Source organism: Canis aureus, chromosome 33 (assembly GCF_053574225.1).
Source record: "Canis aureus isolate CA01 chromosome 33, VMU_Caureus_v.1.0, whole genome shotgun sequence".
NCBI classification, from domain to species: domain Eukaryota; kingdom Metazoa; phylum Chordata; class Mammalia; order Carnivora; family Canidae; genus Canis; species Canis aureus.
The window spans coordinates 11621820-11646293 of NC_135643.1; the positions used below are offsets into that span (position 1 = coordinate 11621820).

General features: G+C 36.3%; 1 protein-coding gene and 2 long non-coding RNA genes across 4 annotated transcripts in view; 1 reads left to right on the forward strand and 2 right to left on the reverse strand.

The window, feature by feature from the left end:
* The window catches only part of LOC144304317 (uncharacterized), a 59508-nt gene extending 47302 nt beyond the window's left edge, over positions 1-12206 (reverse strand). The window contains exons 1-3 of the long non-coding RNA XR_013371223.1: positions 12128-12206; positions 1250-1300; positions 84-250 (exon numbers count right to left, since the gene is read on the reverse strand). This is a non-coding gene — a long non-coding RNA (uncharacterized LOC144304317). The remainder of the gene's footprint in view (positions 1-83; positions 251-1249; positions 1301-12127) is intronic.
* Positions 12207-14620: 2414 nt separating this feature from the next.
* On the forward strand, positions 14621-22873 carry SPP1 (secreted phosphoprotein 1). 2 transcript variants are annotated; one of them, XM_077882821.1, is made up of 7 exons: positions 14621-14775; positions 15879-15943; positions 16054-16092; positions 19175-19255; positions 19745-19786; positions 20847-21125; positions 22039-22873. In XM_077882821.1, exons 2-7 carry the CDS (start codon positions 15890-15892, stop codon positions 22441-22443), a joined length of 900 nt encoding a protein of 299 aa, XP_077738947.1. In that variant the 5' UTR covers positions 14621-14775; positions 15879-15889; the 3' UTR covers positions 22444-22873. The 2 variants fall into 2 exon arrangements, with proteins under 2 accessions (XP_077738947.1, XP_077738948.1); XM_077882822.1 differs by lacking the exon at positions 19175-19255 and having other exon boundaries at positions 14622-14775.
* The window catches only part of LOC144304316 (uncharacterized), a 51397-nt gene continuing 46540 nt past the window's right edge, over positions 19618-24474 (reverse strand). Inside the window, exon 5 of the long non-coding RNA XR_013371222.1 lies at positions 19618-19663. This is a non-coding gene — a long non-coding RNA (uncharacterized LOC144304316). The remainder of the gene's footprint in view (positions 19664-24474) is intronic.

Below are 24474 nucleotides of genomic sequence, written 5' to 3' on the forward strand. Positions count from 1 at the left end.
GTCCAAAATATACAAAATTTTGAGAGTTAAGAGACATTCACAACATACTGATCTGTTTTTTATCAGATTTGGTATATTCTTACCTTTAGTAATCCTTCCCCAAAAAATCCTGTAATAAGAACCAGCGAAGAAAGGCTTTGAGTTTCTTGAAGGCAAGAATGGAAACTTGTTTGATTATGTGTCTCCAGTAGCAGGTGCAATGCCTCATACATAGCAGGGGTGCATAAATGTTTGTTGAATGGATTAGTCCCTGGGTCATAAAGAGAAGAATAATGGTCTTGGGGTCTGGTAGACACTAATGAAGCAGGAAGTGATCCTTTTAAAATTCTATTTTCCTTTGTAATCCTTCTGCTCAAGAACCTACACTGCTTTTTTCATTAACCATATGAAAGAGTTTTAGATAGACTACAGGACATCTAGTTAAATGTGAGTTTCAGATAAACAGAAATTTTGTAGTGTATGTCCAAATATTGTAGGTATAAAGTATGTGCATATTTGAGACATACTTAAACATTGTGTATTTGAAATTCAAATTAAATTGGGCATCTTATATTTTCATTTGCTAAATCTGGCACCCCCACCAAAGGATTAAATATAAATTTCTTTTATCATGATTTAAAAGTGGCTGAATTACCAGAAATATTTAGTAGAGATAGCCACTCAATGAAGTTAGCCAGGCATCACCAAAGAAATTAATACCCATAATTCTTACAGTAGTTTTTAAATTTTTAAACAATTTTTCTGAGAAAAAATAATTGGTTTTGAAATAAACAAACCATTCAATAAATAAATTTTTAAAAAATCTTTGATGTTCAGAACTATTTTGAATCCTGATCCTGCAATTAAGTTACCATATAGCATTGAAAAGCCAGTTTTCCACTCCTGTAGTGGAAAGCCACTACAACTTTATAAAATGATTCTAATTACTTTCCTATCATGTTGAGAAAAAAACAGAGCTAGATTAAGCTATAAAAGTTCCTTTATATCCATTTCTTCTCATTTCTCCATAGAAATAATCATTGCTAACTGCTATAGTTTGAATGTTTGTATCCTTCGAAATTCATGTGTTGAAACCTAATCCTCAAACTTATGACATTAGGATTTACAGCCTTTGGGAAAGTGCTTAAAGTCATAAGGGCCCTCATGAGTGGGTCTCTTTATTAAAGACACCCCAGAGAGCTCCCTCACCCCTGTCACCATGTGAGGACATAGCAAGAAAATGGCTGTGAAATAGGAAGTGGGCTCTTACCAGATATCAAATTTGCCAATGCCTTGATCTTGGATTTCCCAGCATCCATCACTGTGAAAAATAAATATTTGCTATTCAGGGAGTGTGCCTGCTGTGATGAGCACCGGGTATTGTATATAAGTGTTGAATCACTAAATTATATACCTGAAACTAATATTTCACTGTATGTTAATGGAGTTTAAATAAAACTTTAAATAAATATTTATTACTCATAAATCATTCATCCAGTCTATGGTATGCTATCACACCAGTCTGAATGGATAAAGACACCATTTGATTTGTATCATTCCTATCATTTTGTATGCATTCATATACACATATATATATGTATATATGCACACACTATTTTTTATTTTAAAAAATGAATCACTATTCACCTATTACACTGAGGTTTTCATTTTCATTTAGTCTTGGATGTCTACAAATACTTTTATTTTTTTAATTTTACTAAATATGCAATACCACATGTTGTGACCAGCAGACTCTAAAATGTAACTTCTATGATCCCCAACTCCTGAAATTCATGCCCTGTGTAATACCTTCCCTTTAACTGTGGGATGGCCTAAAGACTTGTTCTAACAAACAGAATAGGATAAAGCGATGTAATGTCACTTTCATCATTAGGGTGCATAAAATATGACTTCCATTTTGCTAGCAGATTTTTATTGCCTTTTAAGCTTCCTGACTTTGATGAAGCTAGCTGCCATGTTGGAGAAGAACTGGGGAGGCCCCCAGCCAACAAACAAATAGGAACTGAGGCTCTCAGCCCAACAGTCCTCAAGGAACTGAATCCTGCCAACAACCATGTAGGTTGGAAGCAGATTCTTCCCCAATCAAGCCTTTATAGGAGACTCCAGCCTTGGCTTACAGATGTATGAAGACTCTGATGCAGAGGACCCAGCTAACCATGCCTGGATCCCTGACTCACAGAAACTTCAAGTCAATAAATGTGTGTTGTTTTAGGCTGCTAAGTTTTTGATAATTCTGCTATACAGTAATGGATAATGAATGCATAGATGATGCAAAATTTAAAAGCCATTAAATTTAAGTCTACTTCCCGTCCTTATCTCCAGCCAATAAGATCTCTTTCCCGGAGGCAAACACTGTTACAGGCATCAATTAAGATCATCAATCTTAGAGCACTTTAAATGCTTAAAGGATAATAAATAAAAGTATTAATGTCATTATTCATACTAAAATTCCCAGATTTACAAATGAAACTAAAACCTTTGAGGAAAGTAAGAACAATAGGAATAATTACAGAATTTTCTCACATGGGACCAAATGGCAACAGCAGAAAAAGTGACAGATAAATGTCAGATGAACCCATGTAAAAAAGGATATTTATATCTGGCAGAAATTCCGAGGACATTTACAAAACTGCACCTGAGTTATTGCTTATAACCAGAAAGAGATCACTGAGTCATTAACCACTTATCCTTAAAATCATTGATTCAGTGTCCTATGCTGACCATAAAATAAAGCATTATCAGGATGAATGAAAACAAAACAGAAAGCATTGTATTGTGTGGTTCAAAGCCAGGTCCGTTCATCTGATACCATTCATGGAACACTGTTCATCACACCACAAAAATGACTTGATGTAGCCAGAAATGATAGGGTGGGAACTAGGGTGAGAGTCTGACTCATAGGCTTGAGTTAAAGAATAGACTAAAATATGAAAGATCTTTCATCTGGAACAGGTGTGGGCCCTTTTCTGTAAATGGGCCAAATAGTAAATATTCTAGGCTTTGCAGGCTATATGGTTTCTGACCCAACAATTCAACTTTAGTGTTGCAGCCCTATATAAATAAATGGGCAAGGCCATGTTCCAATAAGACTTTACTTACAAAAATAAGATTTGGGTGGTTTTGGTCCAAGGGCTTACTGACCCCTTATCTAGGAAATGAAAACAAAGGATAATCAAGACAGCAGTTTGGCATCAGATTAAAAGACCCAGATGCCAAGAAGAAATCCCCTAGCTCATAATGCCAATTCCAGTGCTGTTATCTGAATACACTGATTTGACTACTATTGAAGACATTGGTTTTTATCTGAACCAAAATTTCTGCTCTGACCTCCAGTCTTAGCCCATCTAGAACCTGAGTTGCCATAGAGCTAAAATAAAACCCAGGCAAGAACACCCCTTTTTTCTCCATGCCTATCCTCTTAGCATCTCTCCTCCAGTTTCTTGGGAGATTCTAGAACTAGAACAACAGTACCAAAATGGGAAATGTCATCCTTAATAGCCCAACAGATACATACAATCTATATTTTAACCATATTGACTGAAATCAGTGTTTTTAAGCATCTGATACCAAATTATGTTGTTTCAAAGCAACTAAATTAATATTTATAAGCCAATGTATAGAACTGGGCATTTTATATTTTATACAAAATTTATCTCAACACTTATAAATTGTATTGATTTCTTAGCATTCTTCCCCAAATCTCTTAACTACTTATTATAAGCCTTTACTTTATGTTTCACGGATTTTTATTTAAAAAAAAAAGTCAAATCCTTTGTGTGAGAAAAAGGATCTACACACAGCTAGCCATGTGTTCACACATACCTGGCACGATGGGACAAAAGTTTAACTGATTTTATTTCCTGGTTCTTCTCTTCTGGCCCACATGGATAAAACTTGGGATAGAAGATAGAACCACAAGAAATAAATCAGTTGCCCAATTTTATACAATTACCATAAAACTAAAATGTGTTTTAGGAAAATTAACTTCCTGTATATAGGGTTTTATCCTTCTTCTTTAAAAGAAAATATTGTTCATTAACTGACAGCCCCAAAAGTCAGACTGTGAGATTTAAGTGAAAGTGTGTCAGTTTTATCCTAAATTTAGAATACCACCAACTCTGAGATACCAGCTGCATTCTTAAGAGACCAACCTTGATGAAGCAAGACGTATGTTTGAAAACTTACTAGAGGTTAAGACACCGCAATTTTACTTGTGTCTGAACCAACTCCACATAAACAAAAATAAAGTGAAACCCTAGTCTGAGATGCCTTGCCACTGTCTAAAAGCAGAAAAAGGCCCCTTGCCTGACCCCAGCCTCCACTTCCTCCCCAACCCAGACGAGTGGGTGTACCAGCTTTGCTGATATGTCCTACGTGACCTCTTTACTTCACTAAGAACTCTGGCTAACCCTCCAGCCAAGCTATGGGAGACCAAAAGACCACCACAGTTGGGGAATACCAGTGAAATATACGGGACAGGGTCAAAACTCAGCTCCCTACCATAAACAGTTTGTAATATAATCCACCTTCCCTCTAATTATAGTTATCTCCATATTAGAAACTATGGTAGAGTGCTTTAAAATTCTTCAAGTGCCTTAGAATTTATCATCCTCAATATTTGATCTAGCAAAAGTCACCTAAGACTAAAATTAATCTATAAATACATTCCTTTCAGAAAAAAGAAGTACCTGACTCTAAGTTTTCAAATATTAACTAGGTAGGTCGATTTTAACTTCATCTCTACCTTGCCCCATCTGGCCCCTGGTGAAAAGCAAAAGATGCTCCAAATAACAAGTGGCCTAATTAAGAGATAAAGTAAATGATGCTGTGTGAATAATGAGAAGTTGTAAGATGAGTTTATGACTTATTGGGAGATAGCTTAGCCTCTCTCTTCTCAGAAGCAAGCTAATTTAACAATATTTAGTGGAGTTTGATGTATAGCTGAGACAAAGTCAGCCTCCCTGATTTCCAGCATTAGACACTGTCCACAAAAACCAAAGCCAATTCTCTTCTGGTAAAAGTAAGGAAAAACAAAAACAGGACCAAGAGAAAACTACTTTCCTAATTACTTAAAATATCTCATTTCAGAATTAAATGAGCTGATACACCATCTCCTTTGGGAGCTAAATGAGTCACATATTGTATAAAACAATCAACTCCAATTTTAACATATTAGTAATTCCACATGGACTAATTTAGGGTTTCAGGAATGGGGAAGCAAAAATGAATACAAAATTCTCTATATAGGTAGAAGCTATAATACAGAAATTATATATATAAAGTTATGGCACCATGATGTAAATCCAATCTCCTGAGTTTAGAATCTGGAGCCTAATTGATAACATTCAAAAATTACAGATTGAACATGTAGTGTAATGTAAGGGGTTGCATTAATTAAGGTAACACCTCCTATAACTGTAAGAGCTATCAGGAACTTGAAGCCATAGAGGACATCTCTGGTTCAAATAATATTCAATACCAGGGCTCCTAGACAGCAGACAGCTCAAGCTATCTCCTCTGTGGGTCTTTGTCCTCCAAAAATGTTCCACGGTCCTCTTCATTCAGCCAACAGGTGAGAAGGAAGACTACGGAGGAGGTACAACGAACCTCCTAGGCACTATAGCCTGGAAGTAAAACACATCATTTGTTTATATTCTGTTGACAAGAACTGGTCATATGGCCATGCCCAGATGCAGTGGAAGCTGGAAAGTAAAGTCTCAGTTGGGCAGCCACTTCCTAGGAACTACTCTAGAAGATGAATTTTTGGTGGGCAGCGAGCAATGCCCATCACAATTATTTGGGTAGGTGCTATAATGAATCCAAATGCAGCAAGACATAAGGCTATGAAATTGTGCCTTTGAATTGTTCCTTTGTCTACGTATATGGTGACTGTTACAATATGACAAGCAATTCACTCAAAGTTTAGCTAATCAAGACAACTAATCTTACGTCATTGTATGTCTTAAGCATGAAGCTAATTATATTAACCCACAATCACTAATCCGTGTATTTTGAATTGGTGATTCTTAGCAGCATGAGATTAGCAGAGAAGTATTAACACTCTCTGACTGTGTGGCTCAAAATCATAGCATGACATTAGCTGGGTGGCATGTGGATATATAAAGCTCTGCATTTTATTAGATTTGAGCCTATGAGAAACAAAACTATTCACTCTCAGCAAAATTTCTCACCAATATCATTGTAACTTATAGCTTTTATTGTATGCTTGTCTGTTTTCAACCAAGTTTGGTTGAAGTTAGATGCTTATTCTTTTGATTCACATCTTAGAAGTTAATCTCTAAAAATCAGTTCCTCCTCTGTACTGTGTCCTAGCATCCTTTAGAAACTTTTTCCAACCAGGGATGCCGGGTGGCTCAGCAGTTGAGCGTCTGCTGTGGCCCAGGGCGTGATCCTGGGAGTTCCAGGATCGAGTCCCATATCAGGCTTCCTGCATGGAGCCTGCTTCTGCCTCTGCCTGTGTCTCTGCCTCTCTGTCTCTCTGTGTCTCTCATGAATAAATAAATAAAATCTTAAAAAAGAAAAAAGAAAAAAAATTTTCCAACCTAGGCCGGTGGAGCTAGTCACTCCCTTCTCTGGGCCTCTACTGACCATGTAAATATACACTCAAAGGCTTTTGCAAGGAGTGAATGAAATCATGTATATAGAAGTGACTGCACAGTAAATGGCTTCCATTGAATTACCTGAAAAATTGAGATCCTAATACTGCATTCATATACTTGTTAGGAATATTAGACATAATATATATTTTAAAATCTAGAATTTAGGGATCCCTGGGTGGTGCAGCGGTTTAGCGCCTGCCTTTGGCCCAGGGCTGATCCTGGAGACCTGGGATCGAGTCCCACGTCGGGCTCCCGGTGCATGGAGCCTGCTTCTCCCTCTGCCTGTGTCTCTGCCTCTCTCTCTCTCTCTGTGACTATCATAAATAAATAAAAATTTAAAAAAAATAAAATCTAGAATTTATATGTTTTCCATGAAAACATTATTACCGTTATTATTATTATTATTATGAATATCTCTTAACAGCAAAGGCAGAAGTTCTGGGCTCACTCTTTCTTACCATAGAAAAGGTAAATACTGAGGATATAATGATTATGAGGACTTGTTTCTTAGGGAAAAATCAAGCAGTAGAAATTTGTTACACATGAATGGGTAAAAAGAGGACAAACTTTGATTTTCGATAACTCTTGAATTATTTCATCTCATACAAAGTGAAATTAATAGGTTGTCTACACCAGTCACATCTACAGATGCTTGGAAATGAAGAGGATGTGAGTGTGGGAAAGAAAAATCTAAAAACATCTCCAGATTATGGAGAAGTTTGATATTCTCCATCTTTTTGGCAACAAAATTGCCCCCTAAAACCACAGGCAACATTTTCTGGGAAAGAAACAAGCCAACCTCTTCAGTCACTTTCTCTTCAATCTCCCACTCTTGGTATAACAGAATCTAAAAGAAATTCATGTGACCCACGTTAAGAAAACACCCCTAGAAAACTCCTATTCGGGGAGGTAAGGATAAAAAACTCTTAGAACCCTAAAGATTGACTCATTAGAGTTATATGTTGAAAGTGGTTGGCCTCTTTAAAAAAGTTATATTTTCACTAATATAATAATTATTTATCTATGATTTAAAATATAGCAAAAAAACACATGATAGTTTACATTAAACTATCATTACTACATTAAAGAGTCTCAAAGACTCTTCAATTCTCACCTGACTGCCAGTCTATTAGAGAATCTTTGTGTCAAAATCTTCTCTTTCTGGCTTTTAATCTGAACTTCTCTTACAATCTCAAAGCCAATTCTATTTCTACAACTCGTTTGCCCTTCCTGTTGCAATGTCAGAATTTTACTCCTCATGGATTTTAAAATCACAGAATTTTAGAGCCAAAGTTGCCCTTAAAAATAATCCAGATTAACTCTATTAAGAAACATGAGACCCAGACAAGCCAAAGGGCTTGCCAGAACCCTATAGATAAGGGGGAAAGATCCTGGCTCTTCAGATTCTGCAATGGCATTTTTAAAATGTGTATACAGTCCTTCCTTTATCTGAAGGAATACATTCCAAGACCCCCAGTGGATGCCTCAAACTGCAGATAGTACTGAACCCTACAGACATGCTATTTTATTCTTATATTTACAGACCTATGACATGGTTTAATTTAGAAATTAGGCACTATAGGAAAGTAATGACAATAACAATAAAATAGAACAATTATAACAAATACTGATATGAGAGCTACGTGAATTGGTCTCTCCAAGTATCTTGTACTGTACTCACCCTTCTTGTGATGATGTGAGATGATAAAATGCCTGTGTGATGAAGTGAGGGGAATGACGTAGCATTATAACATAAAGTTAGGCTACTATTGACCTTCTGACTACTCATCAAAAAGAGGATTATCTGCTTTCAGATGCAGTTGTTGGTGGGTAACTGAAACTGTGCAAAGCCAAACTGCAGATACTGTTCAAATTACTCTGAGAACCCAGCAGTTAGTTGTTCTTGCTCCCTGGAGCGGATGCTAAACGCGAATGTGATATGCAGCTTCCATGGGATTAAGTACTATTAAAGGTATGCCCCTAACTCAGTTGTTCCTCAAACATTTACTAAGCTGCTAACAGGAAATGGTGGATCCATGATTAAGACCAAGTCCCTCCTGGAAGAATTGACTTGTTAGTGTAAGGAGACAAGCATGTAACAGCTATAAAGTATCATAGGTGTGCTAGATTATGGGCAGGGTGCATTAGGGATACAAAAGAGGAAGTGGCTACTTCTGTTTAGGTAAAAAAAAAAAAAGCTTTATAGGGGATGTCTTGATGCTTAATGTGAATTAAGTCTGGAAAGAAAATATTTCACATGAAAATGTTTCACAGGCAGGTGTGGATGGGACTGGAGGGATATTCTAGGCACTCTGGGGAGCTCCAGTTGGCTCTGTGTGCTGTTGCATGAACAGTATAAAACAGGGAGTCAGTGAAAGATATGGCCGTAGAGACAGGAGAATGCCAGACCTCAGAGGACCTCACATTCTGTAAAAAATAGCATTCAGCTGGCCAGCCCTCTTTGAACACAGGAATCTTGCCTAATATTCTAATCCATTCTGCCTGATAGTGACTTCTACTAGGACCTAGAGGAGATATTCAATTTGGTACTTTAAAAAGCATCAGAAAATAATCAGGAATGACTCAACTTACATAAGAATTCTATACATTTTGCAATAGAGTTCATTTTTTTCATTCACTGCATTAATATTTGTTCACACATACACGAAGAGATGAGCATATCATGGACTTTCATTTTATTAAAAAATTCAAACATTAAATTATTAAAGTAAAATAATTACTAATTATTTTAAATTATATTTTTAAAAACATAAATGTTATGTCATGAAATAAAGACATTAAGGTAGTTCTTCCTTAATAGGAACTGGCAAGAAGAATAAAGCAAGAACATCTTAGCCAAGTGTGGCTAGAAAAGTAACTGATTCAGTTGCTTCTTCTGTTGTCCAGTTTTTGTCATCTTTCTTCAGATTTTCATCTTCTGTACTATATTAAAATGGTGATGGGATCCCTGGGTGGCGCAGCGGTTTGGCGCCTGCCTTTGGCCCAGGGCGCGATCCTGGAGACCCAGGATCGAATCCCACGTCAGGCTCCCGGTGCATGGAGCCTGCTTCTCCCTCTGCCTCTCTCTCTCTCTCTCTCTGTGACTATCATAAATAAATAAAAATTAAAAAAATAAAAATAAAAAAATAAAATGGTCATTTTTTCATATTCACCCTATAATGGATTTTCTACCAAAAATTACTCAAACATCAGATTTTAAATAAGAATTCTCATAAACCAGTTTTGAAGAATGCTTTTCTCCCCTTGAATACATTCTGCAGAATGCTGATAACTGGTTGTTTATTCTGACACAATGCCTTTTCTGTACTAACACAGGCCTGCGCTTCTAGACTTTGTACATTTCTGCAGCTTTGTACAGATGCCTCACCCCCCACCCCACCCCTGCTGCCTTCGGGTCTTGTCTGATGACAAGCTTCTGTATTGTTCACCATGTTGCTGCAGGTACAGGCTTCTATGCTGCTGTGATTTCCACTATGTTGAACGGAAAGAGAGACTTCCTGTTTGAGCCCAATCTCCAAATACCCACCCTACTCCAGTGTAGACACAGGGTCTCTGCCATATGCTTTTCCCTGTCCATAGTCCCACTGAATTTAATACATAACTGGACCCTCTTATTCTCCTTGGCTACACAGTTCCAAATTTCTTAGTTGATTTTCATGAATAAAAGTCTCCCTGAGGCTCCATGAAGGTAAGAATGGTGTCCTCTTCAGAAAAAAAAATTAATAATTTAAGTCCACTTTAAAGAATCTATCACTTAAAGAGTATTGGAATGCCCTCAGAGTTGGTAATAATACTTTAATAGAAAAACACTATGCAATTCTTGAGTACCAGCAGATATTAGGTATCAATATATGATACACTATGAATTCGAGCCTAGTACACTGAACTGATAAGCACAAACTATGTGCTCAGAATTTCTTAAGGATGGAGAGTTGAGTGGTTAATCACTAACAATTTATTGAATATTTACTTACTCTATAACAATTCTATGTGTCTAAAATGAATTTTTTTCTGTTGTCTTAAGTGAAACTAATGTTTGCCAATAGTAAGATCATTTTTTCAGGAGCTGAATTTCATTATTTAAGTTATTGAGCAATAGGATAAAAGTTTTATGGTGTTTGTTTTCACAATTTCTGAAATGTCCCAATTTCATGTCTGTCCTTAAAAATAGTACCCTCTTATTTCCCACCCTTGTCTCCTTTCCTTTAATAAGTAATGCCCCTCTTCCTTAGGCTAAATGAGTATTGTAGTAGGCTTCTGTTTAGCTACAGTTCCTAACTTCACTATGGCAGATTAGTGATGCTACAAAGATATCAGATTTTTATTTGAACGTTGATTCAGAGAGAAAAATAATTATTTGCAGAGCTGAAAAAATTTAAATAGTTGATTATATCTTACTAAGAAGATAGTTAGAAATATCCAAATAAACTGGAAGTCAGTATTAAAAAAACTCCACAAAACAGTGACATTTGGACACTTAAATTTTTCCATTATATGAGCATTTTCATGTCGTTTAAGAAAAAAATACAATGTTCTTTATATGTTCCCATATGTCCTCTTACAGTGTCTATATATATATTTTAAAGATTGTATATATTTATTCACGAGAGACACAGAGAGGGAGAGGGGCAGAGACACAGAGGGAGAAGCAGGCTCCATGCAGGGAGCCCGACATGGGACTCAATCCGAGGTCTCCAGGATCACGCCCTGGGCTGAAGGGGGCACTAAACTGCTGAGCCACCTGGGCTGCCCCAGTGTCTATATTTTATAATCATAAATCACTCTTCACATTCCAGTTTAACAATTAAACTTTTTTCTTTCCACATACGAGATTTGCAAAGAATTTGGTCAATTTGGCATTTTGATTCTAAAAACCAAGCATTAGCCTAAACAAGATCAAGACTGACCTAAATCATTTAACACATTAATTCTGACAGTTAAAAAATCTTATTCAGGAAAAATAAGCAGCATATCTGATAACAAAAAGCAAGAAGAAAAAAGGGGATCCCTGGGTGCCTCAGTGGTTGAACACCTGCCTTCAGCCCAGGGCATGACCCTGGAGTCCCGGAATCGAGTCCTGCGTTGGGCTCCCTGCATGGAGCCTGCTTCTCCCTCTGCCTGTGTCTCTGCCTCTCTCTCTCCCTCTGTGTCTCTCATGAATAAATAAATAAAATCTTAAAAAAACAAAAAAAAAGGCAAGAAGAATGAATCTCTTCAAAAGTCAGAATGACATACTATCCATTTCATCCTTTGCAGAACTGCCTCCCTAACAAATCACTATCTTTTCATCTCTGAAGCATCCCAGACACATTCTTTACCTGTGAATTCACAAGTCTTTTCTCTGAGTGAGATCTCGGAATCAGTAACCTTTTGAGCAAGTGTGGGAAGTGGGGAAGGAGACAGCATGTCTACCTGGGACTGCTGAAAGCAATGACAGAGCAGAACAGGAATGTTCTATGTAGCATTATTGGGAGCTATTTTCTCACCTGGCTTTCCGAGAAATGGAAGGCCCCACAGCTGTTTTACAGTTCTGTCATTAAATATGCGAAATGTCCTATCCTGCCGGAAGGAGAAAACAAAACCAGATTTGTGGTCTGAAATCCCTTTCAGAAACGCTGCCATCGTGTGGCACTTTGGAGCTAGAACCGGAAGAGTCCTGTGGTAGGTCATCTGGTTCATCTGGACATGGCTAGGCTCCAGCAAAATCTATTCCTATAACACTCTAAGTTTGTATTAAATCATTCCTGTGGGCACAGAGTAAACCGTAGTGAGTCCTGTGGAAATCTTGTTGTTTTTAGAATTTGTGAACTTCCCCCTACTAAATTGACAACATGACAAATTTATGTGGGTAACACGTTTAAAGGGAAAAAACAATTTTTAAAAGCAGAACTAAGAAATATGTTCTGAAACTTTATAACCTGATGCTTTATGTTTCATCAAGTTAGCTGGCACCTGGATTGTAAAATGTGCGATTAGAGCCCACAAATCAATAATATCAATTCATTTGGAATGCATCCAAAATAGATAAACTCACCCCACCACCAAATGTCCACAAAACTGGAATATAGTTATACTAATAAGATTGCAAGAAATTATGTAATTCATATTTTTATTAAGAACAGCAATCAGTAAATAGTAGCCGACACATTAGACAGAACTAATAATAAATAGGACCATTTATCTTTAATCTCACTTCGCACACAATTCTTACAATGGAAGTGTGAGGTAAATGAATAGTTGCAACCCTCATTTCTCACAACTGAGAAAAGTAGATGAAAATTAAGTAATCTCAAAACAATATTAAATATTTAAAATGGAATCAGAGCTATGCTACCTCTAATTTCTGTTCTGATATTCAAAGTCACCTGTAATTTTTTTATTTAAATACCTTTTAAATACCCAGTAAAGTTTTTTTTTTTTTTAACTTTTTTTTTTTTAATTTTTATTTATTTTTGATAGTCACACAGAGAGAGAGAGAGAGAGAGGCAGAGACATAGGCAGAGGGAGAAGCAGGCTCCATGCACCAGGAGCCCGATATGGGATTCGATCCCGGGTCTCCAGGATCGCGCCCTGGGCCAAAGGCAGGCGCTAAACCGCTGTGCCACCCAGGGATCCCAAGTTTTTTTTTAATATGGAAAAATGTTTTTAATTTTATTTTATTTATTAAGTAAAACCTTTATATATCGTGGGAGAAAAACTGGAAAAAAAATGATTCATAGGGATCCCTGGGTGGTGCAGCGGTTTGGCGCCTGCCTTTGGCCCAGGGCGCGATCCTGGAGACCCGGGATGGAATCCCACATCGGGCTCCCGGTGCATGGAGCCTGCTTCTCCCTCTGCCTGTGTCTCTGCCTCTCTCTCTCTCTCTGTGACTATAATAAATAAATAAAATTTAAAAAAAATGATTCATAGAGCAATCTATTCCTATAGTGATATGAAAACTACCTTATTGATGTACACAGTTTAAAGATCATACATCTAACCTCATTCTAATAACCTATTCCACTTAAAGATATTACAAATGATGACTACTTGCTTCTCCAAAACTTTCAGGAATAGTTAACACACACAGTGCTTCAAATATGCATATAATATGTGCCAAGTGTTGTTAGTTTTGCACATACTAATTCATTCAAACTTCTCACAATCCTCATGAGCTAGATAATAGCGTGTGTATTTGACAGATGAGGAAACAAATATAGGTAGGCTAAGTGACTTGCCCAAGGTCAAACAGCTAATGGTGGCAGTGTAGGACTCAAAGCCACACTCTGGCCCCAGAAGCAGCCTTCTCAAGCAGTAACACTGCTCCAGTCAGAAACTACTTTACTTCTGCAGTATATACAGTAAATTACCATTCTTCTATTTTGTATAGCAAATTATCTGATTCACCACCTCCAAACAATTCAAACAGCACAACAAAAATTCATGTCCTTGAAGGGTCATCGTAAATCCAACTTGAACATGGGCATGAACATGGAATTTAGTGTTAGTAATGTCATTTGTCTAAATGACAAGCTGCTATATACTTGAAATCACAATACCAAGCTTGAGTAGTGAAGGATGGAGGGGGCCTCTCTGAACTCTTCATACACCTGAAGGAGAGATAGCCTTGCACCTGTTAAACAAATATATCTGTGAGGCAAATTTGGTTGCATATATGACCTTAATCTGCTATTTAACCTGAAAGAAACAAAAGTCTATTCCATTTTATTTAAGACTAATTTAATATTAATATTTTTTTCTTCTAGCTCAGAAATTATAGACTGTTTCAAAGAACTAGTCATTCCTCCCCACTTTTTTGTAGGACCCCTAGATGCCCTTCCACCATGCTAAATGCCAATCCCATAAATGAAAAAGCTAGTTAATGATATCGTACACAAGTAATGTTTTAACTATAGTTTGTGTGTTTGCTTCTTTGTTTTTTAACCACAAAAACCAGAAGGGGAAGTGTGGGAGCAAGTGGGTTGGGCAGTGGCAAAAAAACCTCATGACACATTTCTCCGCCTCCCTGTGTTGGTGGAGAATGTCTGGAGCAGCATTTAAATTCTGGGAGGTCCTGGTTGTCAGCAGCAAGAGAAGGAGAGAAGTGCAGCATCGTCCAAGACTGGGCTCTCTTCTCAGCCAGCCACAGAGCAAGGTAAGCCCGCAGTTCACTATCCCATGTATTCAGCTTCATTTCAGGGGCAAGGGCAAGTCGTGAGGAAAGGAATTGAACTGTAAAGCTGTTAAGCAGACTTGAATTGTTCTAGGCTTTTAAATGAGCATGGAGATACGTTACAGATTTCCTGGAGGAAAGGTAACTGGTTATTTTAAAAGCCAGTCATTTATATGAGTCAAAAATACTTTGAGTCCTCAAAAGAACTGAAATTATTTCTTCCAATCAGAAGGAAAAAAAATGAAAAATTCTATGCCCCTTTCAAATAACTATATACATTAATTTAAATGGGTAGATGGCTGTGGAAGCATTTAAAGGGATAAAAATCTTTAGTGGTAATGTAAGCTAATAATAATGCTATGTTTTAATGATTTAATGTATCCAACCTGTTTTCAAGAGAAAAGAAAAACCTTCTGAATAATTTACTTCTGTATTTAGCTGTTAGATTTTTCACCAAAATACCTGTATGACACTATTTAGACTTATTATCATGAATAGAAAAGCTGTTGACTATTTTCTATGTTTTGGTTTCTGTTTCAAATTTCTAGAATGCCTTTCTTAAATAACTGAGTTTTGAGACAGCCTCATTTTATCTAAGTGGTACCTTCTTAATAATTTCAGTTATAAATCACACTTAAAATGCACGCTGGAAAGATGGAGAAAGCAAGTTTCTTTCTATAGTTCTATTTTCTTTCTTCCCCTTTGTGTTTTTCTTCTCTGAGAAATAAAGATTCCAACACTAGCTTATTATTTTAGTTAAATTACTAATGATCTGTTTTTAGGTTGAGATAGCTGGAGCTATCAGGGAGTAATGATATAATTCCTGGAATTCTAAATTTTAAAGTTGAATATAGACTTGGGAGATTCCGCTCTCCCTTGCCTAATAGTGAGAGATAAAGAGGTGGCATTACAAATATGAACTCAAAAGAGCATAGTGTTTGAAACAAGAGTTTTCTCCAAAAGGCAGAAAGTATTCTACAGAAAATATATTTTATTAGTAATGATTTTGTGATGTGGTAGCATAAAGAAGTATGACTGTTTTACCCTACAAAGAAACCGAATATTCCTTATAAAATATTTTGCAGGAAAACTCACCATGAGGATTGCAGTGATTTGCTTTTGCCTCTTAGGCATTGCCTACGCCATTCCGGTGAGTACAGCTGCATCTTAAAGGAAATTTCTCAAAATAAATGAATTGTGTGCTCCCCTGTGCTAGGAACACATTCACATTGTTCTTTGTTCATTTTTTCTATTTCAAAGATTAAGCACGCTGATTCTGGGAGCTCTGAGGAAAAGCAGGTAAGCATCTTTTCGGTTTATCATGTAATTAAATTATATGCAGCTGTACAAGAGGTACTACAAACATATTTGTTGCCATTTTACTTATCTTCATAGTCTTGCTGTTGATTGATAAGTATTTACTGACTGCTGCTTTCAATCTAGGCCTGCTAAGTACACTTACAGATGGTCCCCAACTTATAGTGCTTCCATTTACAGTTTTTCAACTTTACGATGGTAGGAAAGCCATATGCTAGTAGAAATCATACTTCAAATTTTGAATTTTGAACTTTTCCGGGCCTGGTGATGTATGGTACAATATTCTCTTGTAATACTGGGCAGTGACAGTGAGTTGCAGCATCCAGCCAAGCCACGGGATCACAAGAGTAAACACCAATATGCTTCCAACTATTCTGTATGCATACAACCATTCCATTTTTCACTTTCAGTACAGTATTCAATAAATTAAATGAGATATTCGATGATTTGTTATAAAATAGGCTTTGTGTTAGATGCTTTTGCCCAACGCAAACTAATGTATACATTCTGAGCATGTTTAAGGTAGGCTAAGCTGTGCTATGATGCCCAGTAGGTTAGGTGTACTAAATGCATTTTTGACCCACCATATTTTCAACTTGCAATGGGTTTATTAGGACATAACCCTATTGGAAATTGAGGAAGATCTGTGTAGTTTTTAGTAAATATATGCTCTTAACACCAAACTAGTTCTTTTATATAATAAAATAATGCTCTAGGCCATTGTCATTTATATAAAATGAATTCTAGGAAGTCAAGTGAATTTTTCTTTCCATGAGTCAACATACTGTACTAGACATAGAAAATTCCATCCATGCTTTTTTAAGTTTATTTTTTTTAAGATTTTATTTATTTATTCATGAGAGGCACAGAGAGAGAGAGGGGCAGAGACACAGGCAGAGGGAGAAACAGGCTCCATGCAGGGAGCCTGACGTGGGACTCGATCCCGGGTCTCCAAGATCACACCCTGGGCCAAAGGCAGGCACTAAACCACTGAGCCACCCAGGGATCCTCCGCTTTTTTAAGTTTAAAATTTGTCTCACATACTGGATAGTTTGTATGGCCACAATATTCATAATATCTACTAAGATATTTGCTAAGAAACCCATTAAAAAAGAAAGGTTTTTATGCTGTTTGGATCTATTATGCTTGTCAGCTGACTTTAGATAACAATTTTCTAACCAAGCATAAGACCAAATAAAACCCTTTATTATAACTCTTTGACCAGCACCATAGATGTACATGCTCCTCCAAAATAGGTAAAATTGTGCCAGCCAAACAACAAATGGGCATTGTCCTGAGGAGCTTAGGCTAAAAGATACACAGAATTCAATCCCAGATGAACAGAATAAAGGCCTGTGTAGTGTTCTCTGGGGTCACTGAAAGTAGATTGCTTAATGAAGACATTAGGAGATGTTTTGCTGCAAGTGTCTAGGTGTGCAAGTAGGTGTGTATAGGCATGTCTGTCTTCTAATTGATTTGAGAAAACAAATACGGAAGCACATTAATAAGCCAGAAAAATTAACATTTCCAAAAAAAATAGAGGTCACACTATCTGAGGCAAGAATTGATGCCTTTTACATAGAATAAATATGGCCCATAAAGCTATGACAGTATAAATTATTAAATTATATTTAGGAGAGAAGTGAAGAGATCAACCTTCCAGAATCCTAGAAATCTAGAGCTAGTAAGAAATATGGGAAAGTTACAAAGAGATACCTCTGAAGATGAATTGGTTATCTGTATTATGACTATTAGGGGGTTTTAATCTGTTTTGTTCATCTATATTGTCTTCATATTACCTTGTTTTAAATCATAAATTTAACTTATAAGTGCCTTCTCTCTGAGACCATATTACAAGTAGCAGTGGAAATATATATATATTTAATATATATAAATTATGACATATTTACATATAATCTTTATATTTTTTTAAAGAAAACAAAAGGAGAGAAACTTGGAACTCATCCAGACAAGTAGCTTCACATCTTTTTTTAGGCAAGGAACCCCTTCTTTCAGCAAAAGCTTTCAGAGAAGCCCAATATAAAGCTGTTCTGGTTGGAGCCAGCCCTGGGGAAACCCCAAGTACTACTGACTGGTTGCCTCTCTGCTCCTCCCCCTCTCCGTGGCTGGCTGTGAAAGGGACCCTGTGGAACCGCCAGGGCTCTCATTCTCAAATGACAGGAATGTGAAGGGATTGGCTCTGGGTGATACAGCCCATCAGATGACACTTATTCAGGGCAATTTCCATTCCTCTGCACTAGAATAATCATTTTCCCAATAATGATTTGGCTAAAGGAAAGACCATTCCATTCATGTCTCTGGCATCTTGGAGCAATAGAACTTCAGTGCAGTGATATTAATGTTATATTTCTGCACTGTCCACTCAGAGCTGCTAGCCACTGTGGCTATTGAACACTCAAAATGTAGCTAGTACAACTAAGGAACTGATTTTTTAAATTTAATTTTAATTAAATTAAATAACCACATGTTATATGGCTGATGGGTACAGGATCAGACAGCAAAGCTTTAGAGTTTCCCCTTATTCCATAGAATGGAAACAATGAAGATCACCACTAACTAAGGGGATCTCTGCTTTAGATATGTTTTATTCGAGGGGAAATTTCAGCTAGCAAGCATAAAATAGGAATGCACAATACTCAGTATGGACAGAATGAATTGGTACAGAGAGCCAGGTTCCTTGGATTTGAACCCTGGCTCTGCCACTTACTACCACTTAACTTCATTGTAGCTGAGTTTCTTCTGATCTGTAAAATGGGAATAATAATGATACTTATCTCACAAGAGGTTAAGAGGATTAAATGAATAAATATTTGTAAATTACTTTGAAAGGATGCCTGGCTTAAGTGCCAAGTAAGTATATTAAATGAATCTGCAAGAAAAAAATAAATGATAAAAGAGGTATCTAAGGCTCTGGTTGACCGTATACAGGCATATTATGCCTATCCATCAAGATCAGTGAAGTATAGTTGCTTTTTCAGCTTATCATTTAGAGATCCTTATGTTTCTTTTTTTAATAATGACAAATATGCAACATTTTTTGTAGCTTTACAACAAATACCCAGGTGCTGTAGCTACATGGCTAAAGCCTGACCCATCTCAGAAGCAGACTTTCCTAGCACTACAGGTATTTTTAATTTTAACTGATTTTAAGAATTAAATTTCTCACAATTAGAGAACAACAAAAAGTAGCCATCATGCAGGCCATTGAGGCCAGTTAAATGGATCCTTCCTGCCTGTTGGTAAATGTGAGCTTAGGACAGCAATTGATCTGGTTATGTTGGCTTTTTTCACACTTTAAGCCACTCATTTATGAGGCTGAAAAATAAGACCTGTTTTGGATAGAAAAGGCTAGCTTTTAAATTAAAATATGAGACATGGGGATCCCTGGGTGGCGCAGCGGTTTGGCGCCTGCCTTTGGCCCAGGGCGCGATCCTGGAGACCTGGGATCGAGTCCCACATCGGGCTCCCGGTGCATGGAGCCTGCTTCTCCCTCTGCCTATGTCTCTGCCTCTCTCTCTCTCTCTCTGTGTGACTATCATAAATAAATTAAAAAATAAAAAATAAAATATGAGACATGTTTTATGTAAACTTATATGTATCTCTTCTTCTTCAGAATGCTGTGCTGACTGAGGAAACTGATGACTTCAAACAAAAAGTAAGTTCTCATCTTGAATCAGAAGCCAACCATGCCTTGGAGAGATGAAAGAAGCCACTCTTTCTCCTAATGATATTGCCTGGGCTCAATTCTGATAATATTCTATTGGTAGATTTTGCAGTAAATTGCCAGTCTAAAACTTGCTCATAAAGAGAACATGTATTTACTAAATGTCAGAAATACCAGGTTTCTTCAGATAAGCTTAGTGTGGCAGGAAATGTTTACTAATGTCTGTTATTTGAAATACTAAGCCTCTTAACATTTTATTTAAGATATTTTGTAAATGTCTCATCTAATATCTGATAAACATCTAATAATGCCTACGAAAGCCAAGATTTTGTCTCTAGGAGCATCTCTGTTCCTAACATTATGGTTTATGTAATAACTATTCTTTTTCTTGGACTATTGTTATATTTGCTAAACAAAGAGGTTAGTTAAATTTGTTTTCCTTAAGATCTTTTGAATATGCTAAGAATTCTAATTAGGAAAGTTAGATAAATAACCCAATATATTAAAAAAAATAACCCAATATATTGCTAGTCAGAAGTTTAATAGACAGTAAGTGGTTAATTTGGGGGACAGATTTGAGTTGCAGCTTAAACACAAGCATAACGGATTCACCTTTTGCTTCTCCATACCAATAAGGGGGTAGTCTTAAGTTTTGATGCATGCATTAATATATGGATGCTCCAATCTTCTGAGAATTTTCATTTCAACTCAAAAGTAATCTCACAATTATGTATCTATTTATTTCATCACTGAATTGGTAAATTGAATGATGTCTAATATGAACAAGGAAATGGAATGTTATTGATAGAAATATTATACCCCCACATATGGCTTGAAAATAATTATTTATGGAGAAGCAAGAAAAATACCTCAATTATGATTCCATTTATCTTGGTATTAAAAAGGAAATTGCTTTGCTCCTAGAAGCCACTGAATACATTGCTGTGAATGCAAAGATTCTAAAACCAAATTAGTCTGAAAGACTAATGTACTGTAAAGACTAAGAAAAAATAAAAACCCTTACCCAAATTTTTCTGGCCATGATTTTTAGACCTTCTCAAGTAAGTCCAATGAAAGCCATGACGATGTAGATGAAGATGATGGAGACGATGTGGATAGCCAGGACTCCGTTGACTCGAATGACTTAGATGACGACTCCAACGAGTCTGATGAATCCGATGAACTGGTCACTGATTTTCCCACTGACATTCCAGCAACCCAATTATTCACTCCAGCTGTCCCCACAAGAGGCTCATATGATGGCCGAGGTGATAGTGTGGCTTATGGACTGAGGTCCAAATCTAAGAAGTCCCACAAATATGAAGTCCAGGTAAACAGATACATCAGATGTTTATGATTAGAGCCCAATTCTAGGAAACCAGAGTGTGCATATTCACATTCATTCATTCAGTAGATATTATTTGTTTATGACTATTTTTTAATATTTTATTTATTTATTTATTTACTTATTTATTTATTTATTTTAGAGAGAAAAGTTGGTAGGGGAGTGCTAGAGGGGGAGGAAGAGGGACATGCAGACTCCACGTTGAGCACAGAGCCCAGTGCAGGGCTCAATCTTACACCCCTGAGCTCATGACTTGAGTCAAAATCAAGAGTCCAGTGCTCAACCAATTGAGCCACCTAGGCAACTCCTAATTTATGACTACTGAACACAAAACCTTTTTTCAACTTGGCTATTTTAAGTTTAAGTCCATGCAATTTTTCTCTAATTTCATCTCTCAGTCATAATGCTCTTTTTCCAAATCCTGGCTGTAAAGCATTTATTCTATTTATTTTTTTAGATGAAAGAAAAAACTTTGGAAAACAGCAATTATTTTCACAATATAACAGTCATGTTTTGAAGTTAAATATTTACAATGAATTGTAGAGTTGCAAATTACACTGCATCTATGGTCTAAGGATCTGGATTTGACACATAGACTTGACATTTACTATTCATTTACTTTTTAACTTTCAATTCTCTTTCTCTTTATTTAAAACAGAGATAATGAGATCTACTTATAGTCTTTATCATATGCATAACTGATATACCTATTAAACTAAAGGAGATGAATATGTGAAAACCCTGGTAAAATATAAAGTAATGTGCTTGTCCTGTTTTTTGGTTCAGTCAAATTTAGACCATTTCCAGTATAAATTAGCTAAAAGTTAGAAAGCAGAATTACAATGTTCCCATCCCTGGCTATTCGTTTAATTCTTCTTTCATTTGTTCCGTCATTCAGTATCCTGATTCTACAGAGGAGGACTTCACATCACTTGTGAAAAGTGCGAGTATGGAAGATGACTTCAATGCCGTCCTTCTTTCCCGGACAGTGAGAGGCACCTCTGACAGGGACAGCCATGCAAAAGACAGTCAGGAAACAAGTCAGCTTGATGACCACAGTATGGAAACCAAGGACCGCAAGCACTCCCAAGAGTATAAGCTGAGAGCAAGTGATGAGAGCAATATGCATTCCCATGAGATTGGTAGCCAGGAAAATTCTGAAGTCAGCAGGGAACTTGTCAGCCAATTAAGTCAAAGCCATGAGAAGGAGTTAATTGTAGACTCCAAGAGTGAGGAAGAAGATAAACACCTGAAATTTCACGTTTCTCATGAATTAGATAGTGCATCTTCTGAGATCAATTAACAGGAGAAAATGCAATTTATTACTCTGCTTTTAGCAAAACAAAAAAAATTATAGCAGGATGGAGAGAATACAAAATGCTTATTTCTCAGCTTAGTTGGTGAATGTATATGTATATGGATCTGGAAATAGATACTATTTTTGATCATTAGTTTAGTGTGTGGCTTAATGGTAACACCATTGTAAACTAAAAGCTTCAGGGTTTGGTCTGTGTTCTTTCCATATAAGAAATGCAAGCTATCACTGCATTTTAATATTTGCTATTCTTTTATGAATAGAAATTTATGTAGAAGCATAGAATACTTTTACACACTTATAAAAGAAAACATAAAATTAACTTTATGTCACTATAATCTTGTTTTTTTAAATTAGTGTATATTTGGTTGTGATTATTTTTGTGTGTGTGTGAATAAATCTTATATCTCAAACATAATGAGTTTGGTGGTATTGGCTGCTTTTGTTTTTTTTCTGGAGCTTTATTGAGATATAAATGACATATAACATTGTGTGAGTTTAAGGCATACCACATGATGATCTGATACATTCATATGCTGCAAAATGATCACCATAGCATTAGTTAACACCTCTATATTGTCACCTTCTCGATCCTATCATATAAGCATCATTTCTTTTTTGTGGTGAGAGCAATCAGCTGCTTTTCTTATTTGAGTTCCCACAGTTGCCCAGCAGTTAATAAGTGTAACTACTTTAATGAACCTGCTAAACTTAGAAGAGAGCAATACAGGGTCTGCTGGATCAACCATATCGGTTCTGGCTGAGCTAAAGTTCCTAATTAAGGAACTTTAGAATTCCTTAATTCAAGTTTAAGTTGATACTCAGCCAGAAATCCTCCAAGTATGCAGGACTCTTTCACCCAGTGGAACACCTTTTTTCTAATTCTCACAAAGCTGATATAAAAGCTAATGAAAGTCTAGCTGCAATCACAAATCAATTTTATTGTTTCTCATCACTCACCATTAATTTGCTCAGTAAGTTTATTGCTTTCTTGCCCTTGGATGAAAACCTATAGGTTCCATAGTGATTTTTTTTTCCATAGCTATTTTGATCACTCATAGATACTAAACAGTCCCCTTGTATTGTAATAAATTTTTAAATGCAGTTCCAGGTAATAACCGAGATTTTTAAATTTCATTTAAAACTAGAAGTTCTGAAAGCCTGAAGTGGAACAAGTATCTTTACTTCCATGTCTTGCTCCTCTGCTCTTTCTAAAACTAGAAATTCCATTTGGAAATCTTAAAATTCTCTATCAAAAAACTTTTAGGACAAAAGGAGAAAAATTAAGGAGCAGAATTTCTAAAGACAAATCATAATGAAAACACAAAATTAACAGAATATGGTTAAATCAGTGATCACACTAAAGCCACAGCCTTAAATTTTTGCAGCAACAAACATATTAAAAAATGAAAGGAGGGCAGCCCTGGTGGTGCAGCGGGTTAGCGCCGCCTGCAGCCTGAGGTGTGATCCTGGAGACCCTGGATCTAGTCCCACATCAGGCTCCTTGCATGGAGCTTGCTTCTCCCTCTGCCTGTGTCTCTCTCTGTGTGTCTTTCATGAATAAATAAATAAAATCTTAAAAAAAAAAAAAAGAAAGGAACAACAAAGTTAAGCAAAAGAAACCAGAAGGAAGAAAATAATAAATTTAAAAGCAAAAGTAATGAGATAGTGAACAAAAAAATAGTAGAAACTAATCAAAATGCTGGTTTTTTGTAAAAACAACAAAATAGATAAACCATTAACTCTAACTTACTAAAGGAAGAAACATAGAAAAAACAAATGATGCAAGCAAGGAGATAACCAATGAAACTAGTAAGTTTTTAAATATTGGAAAAGACTACTTTACACAACTAAATACAAATAAAATGGAAATTCTAGATAAGTTGGATTATTTTCTAAGAGAACACAACTTATCAAAATTAACCTTGCTATATGTGGAAAGCATAAGTAGACAGATTTCCATAGAGGAAAGAGAAAAGGTTATCAAGGAACTAACTATAAAAACCAGATCCAAATGAT

Bases quoted from the DNA above. Each gene is read 5' to 3' on its own strand.
- SPP1 (XM_077882821.1), top strand. From the start codon at position 15,890: ATGAGGATTGCAGTGATTTGCTTTTGCCTCTTAGGCATTGCCTACGCC. The intron at 15,944-16,053 runs GTGAGTACAGCT...TCTATTTCAAAG, and splicing joins GCATTGCCTACGCCATTCCG to ATTAAGCACGCTGATTCTGG. The intron at 19,787-20,846 runs GTAAGTTCTCAT...CATGATTTTTAG, and splicing joins CTGATGACTTCAAACAAAAA to ACCTTCTCAAGTAAGTCCAA.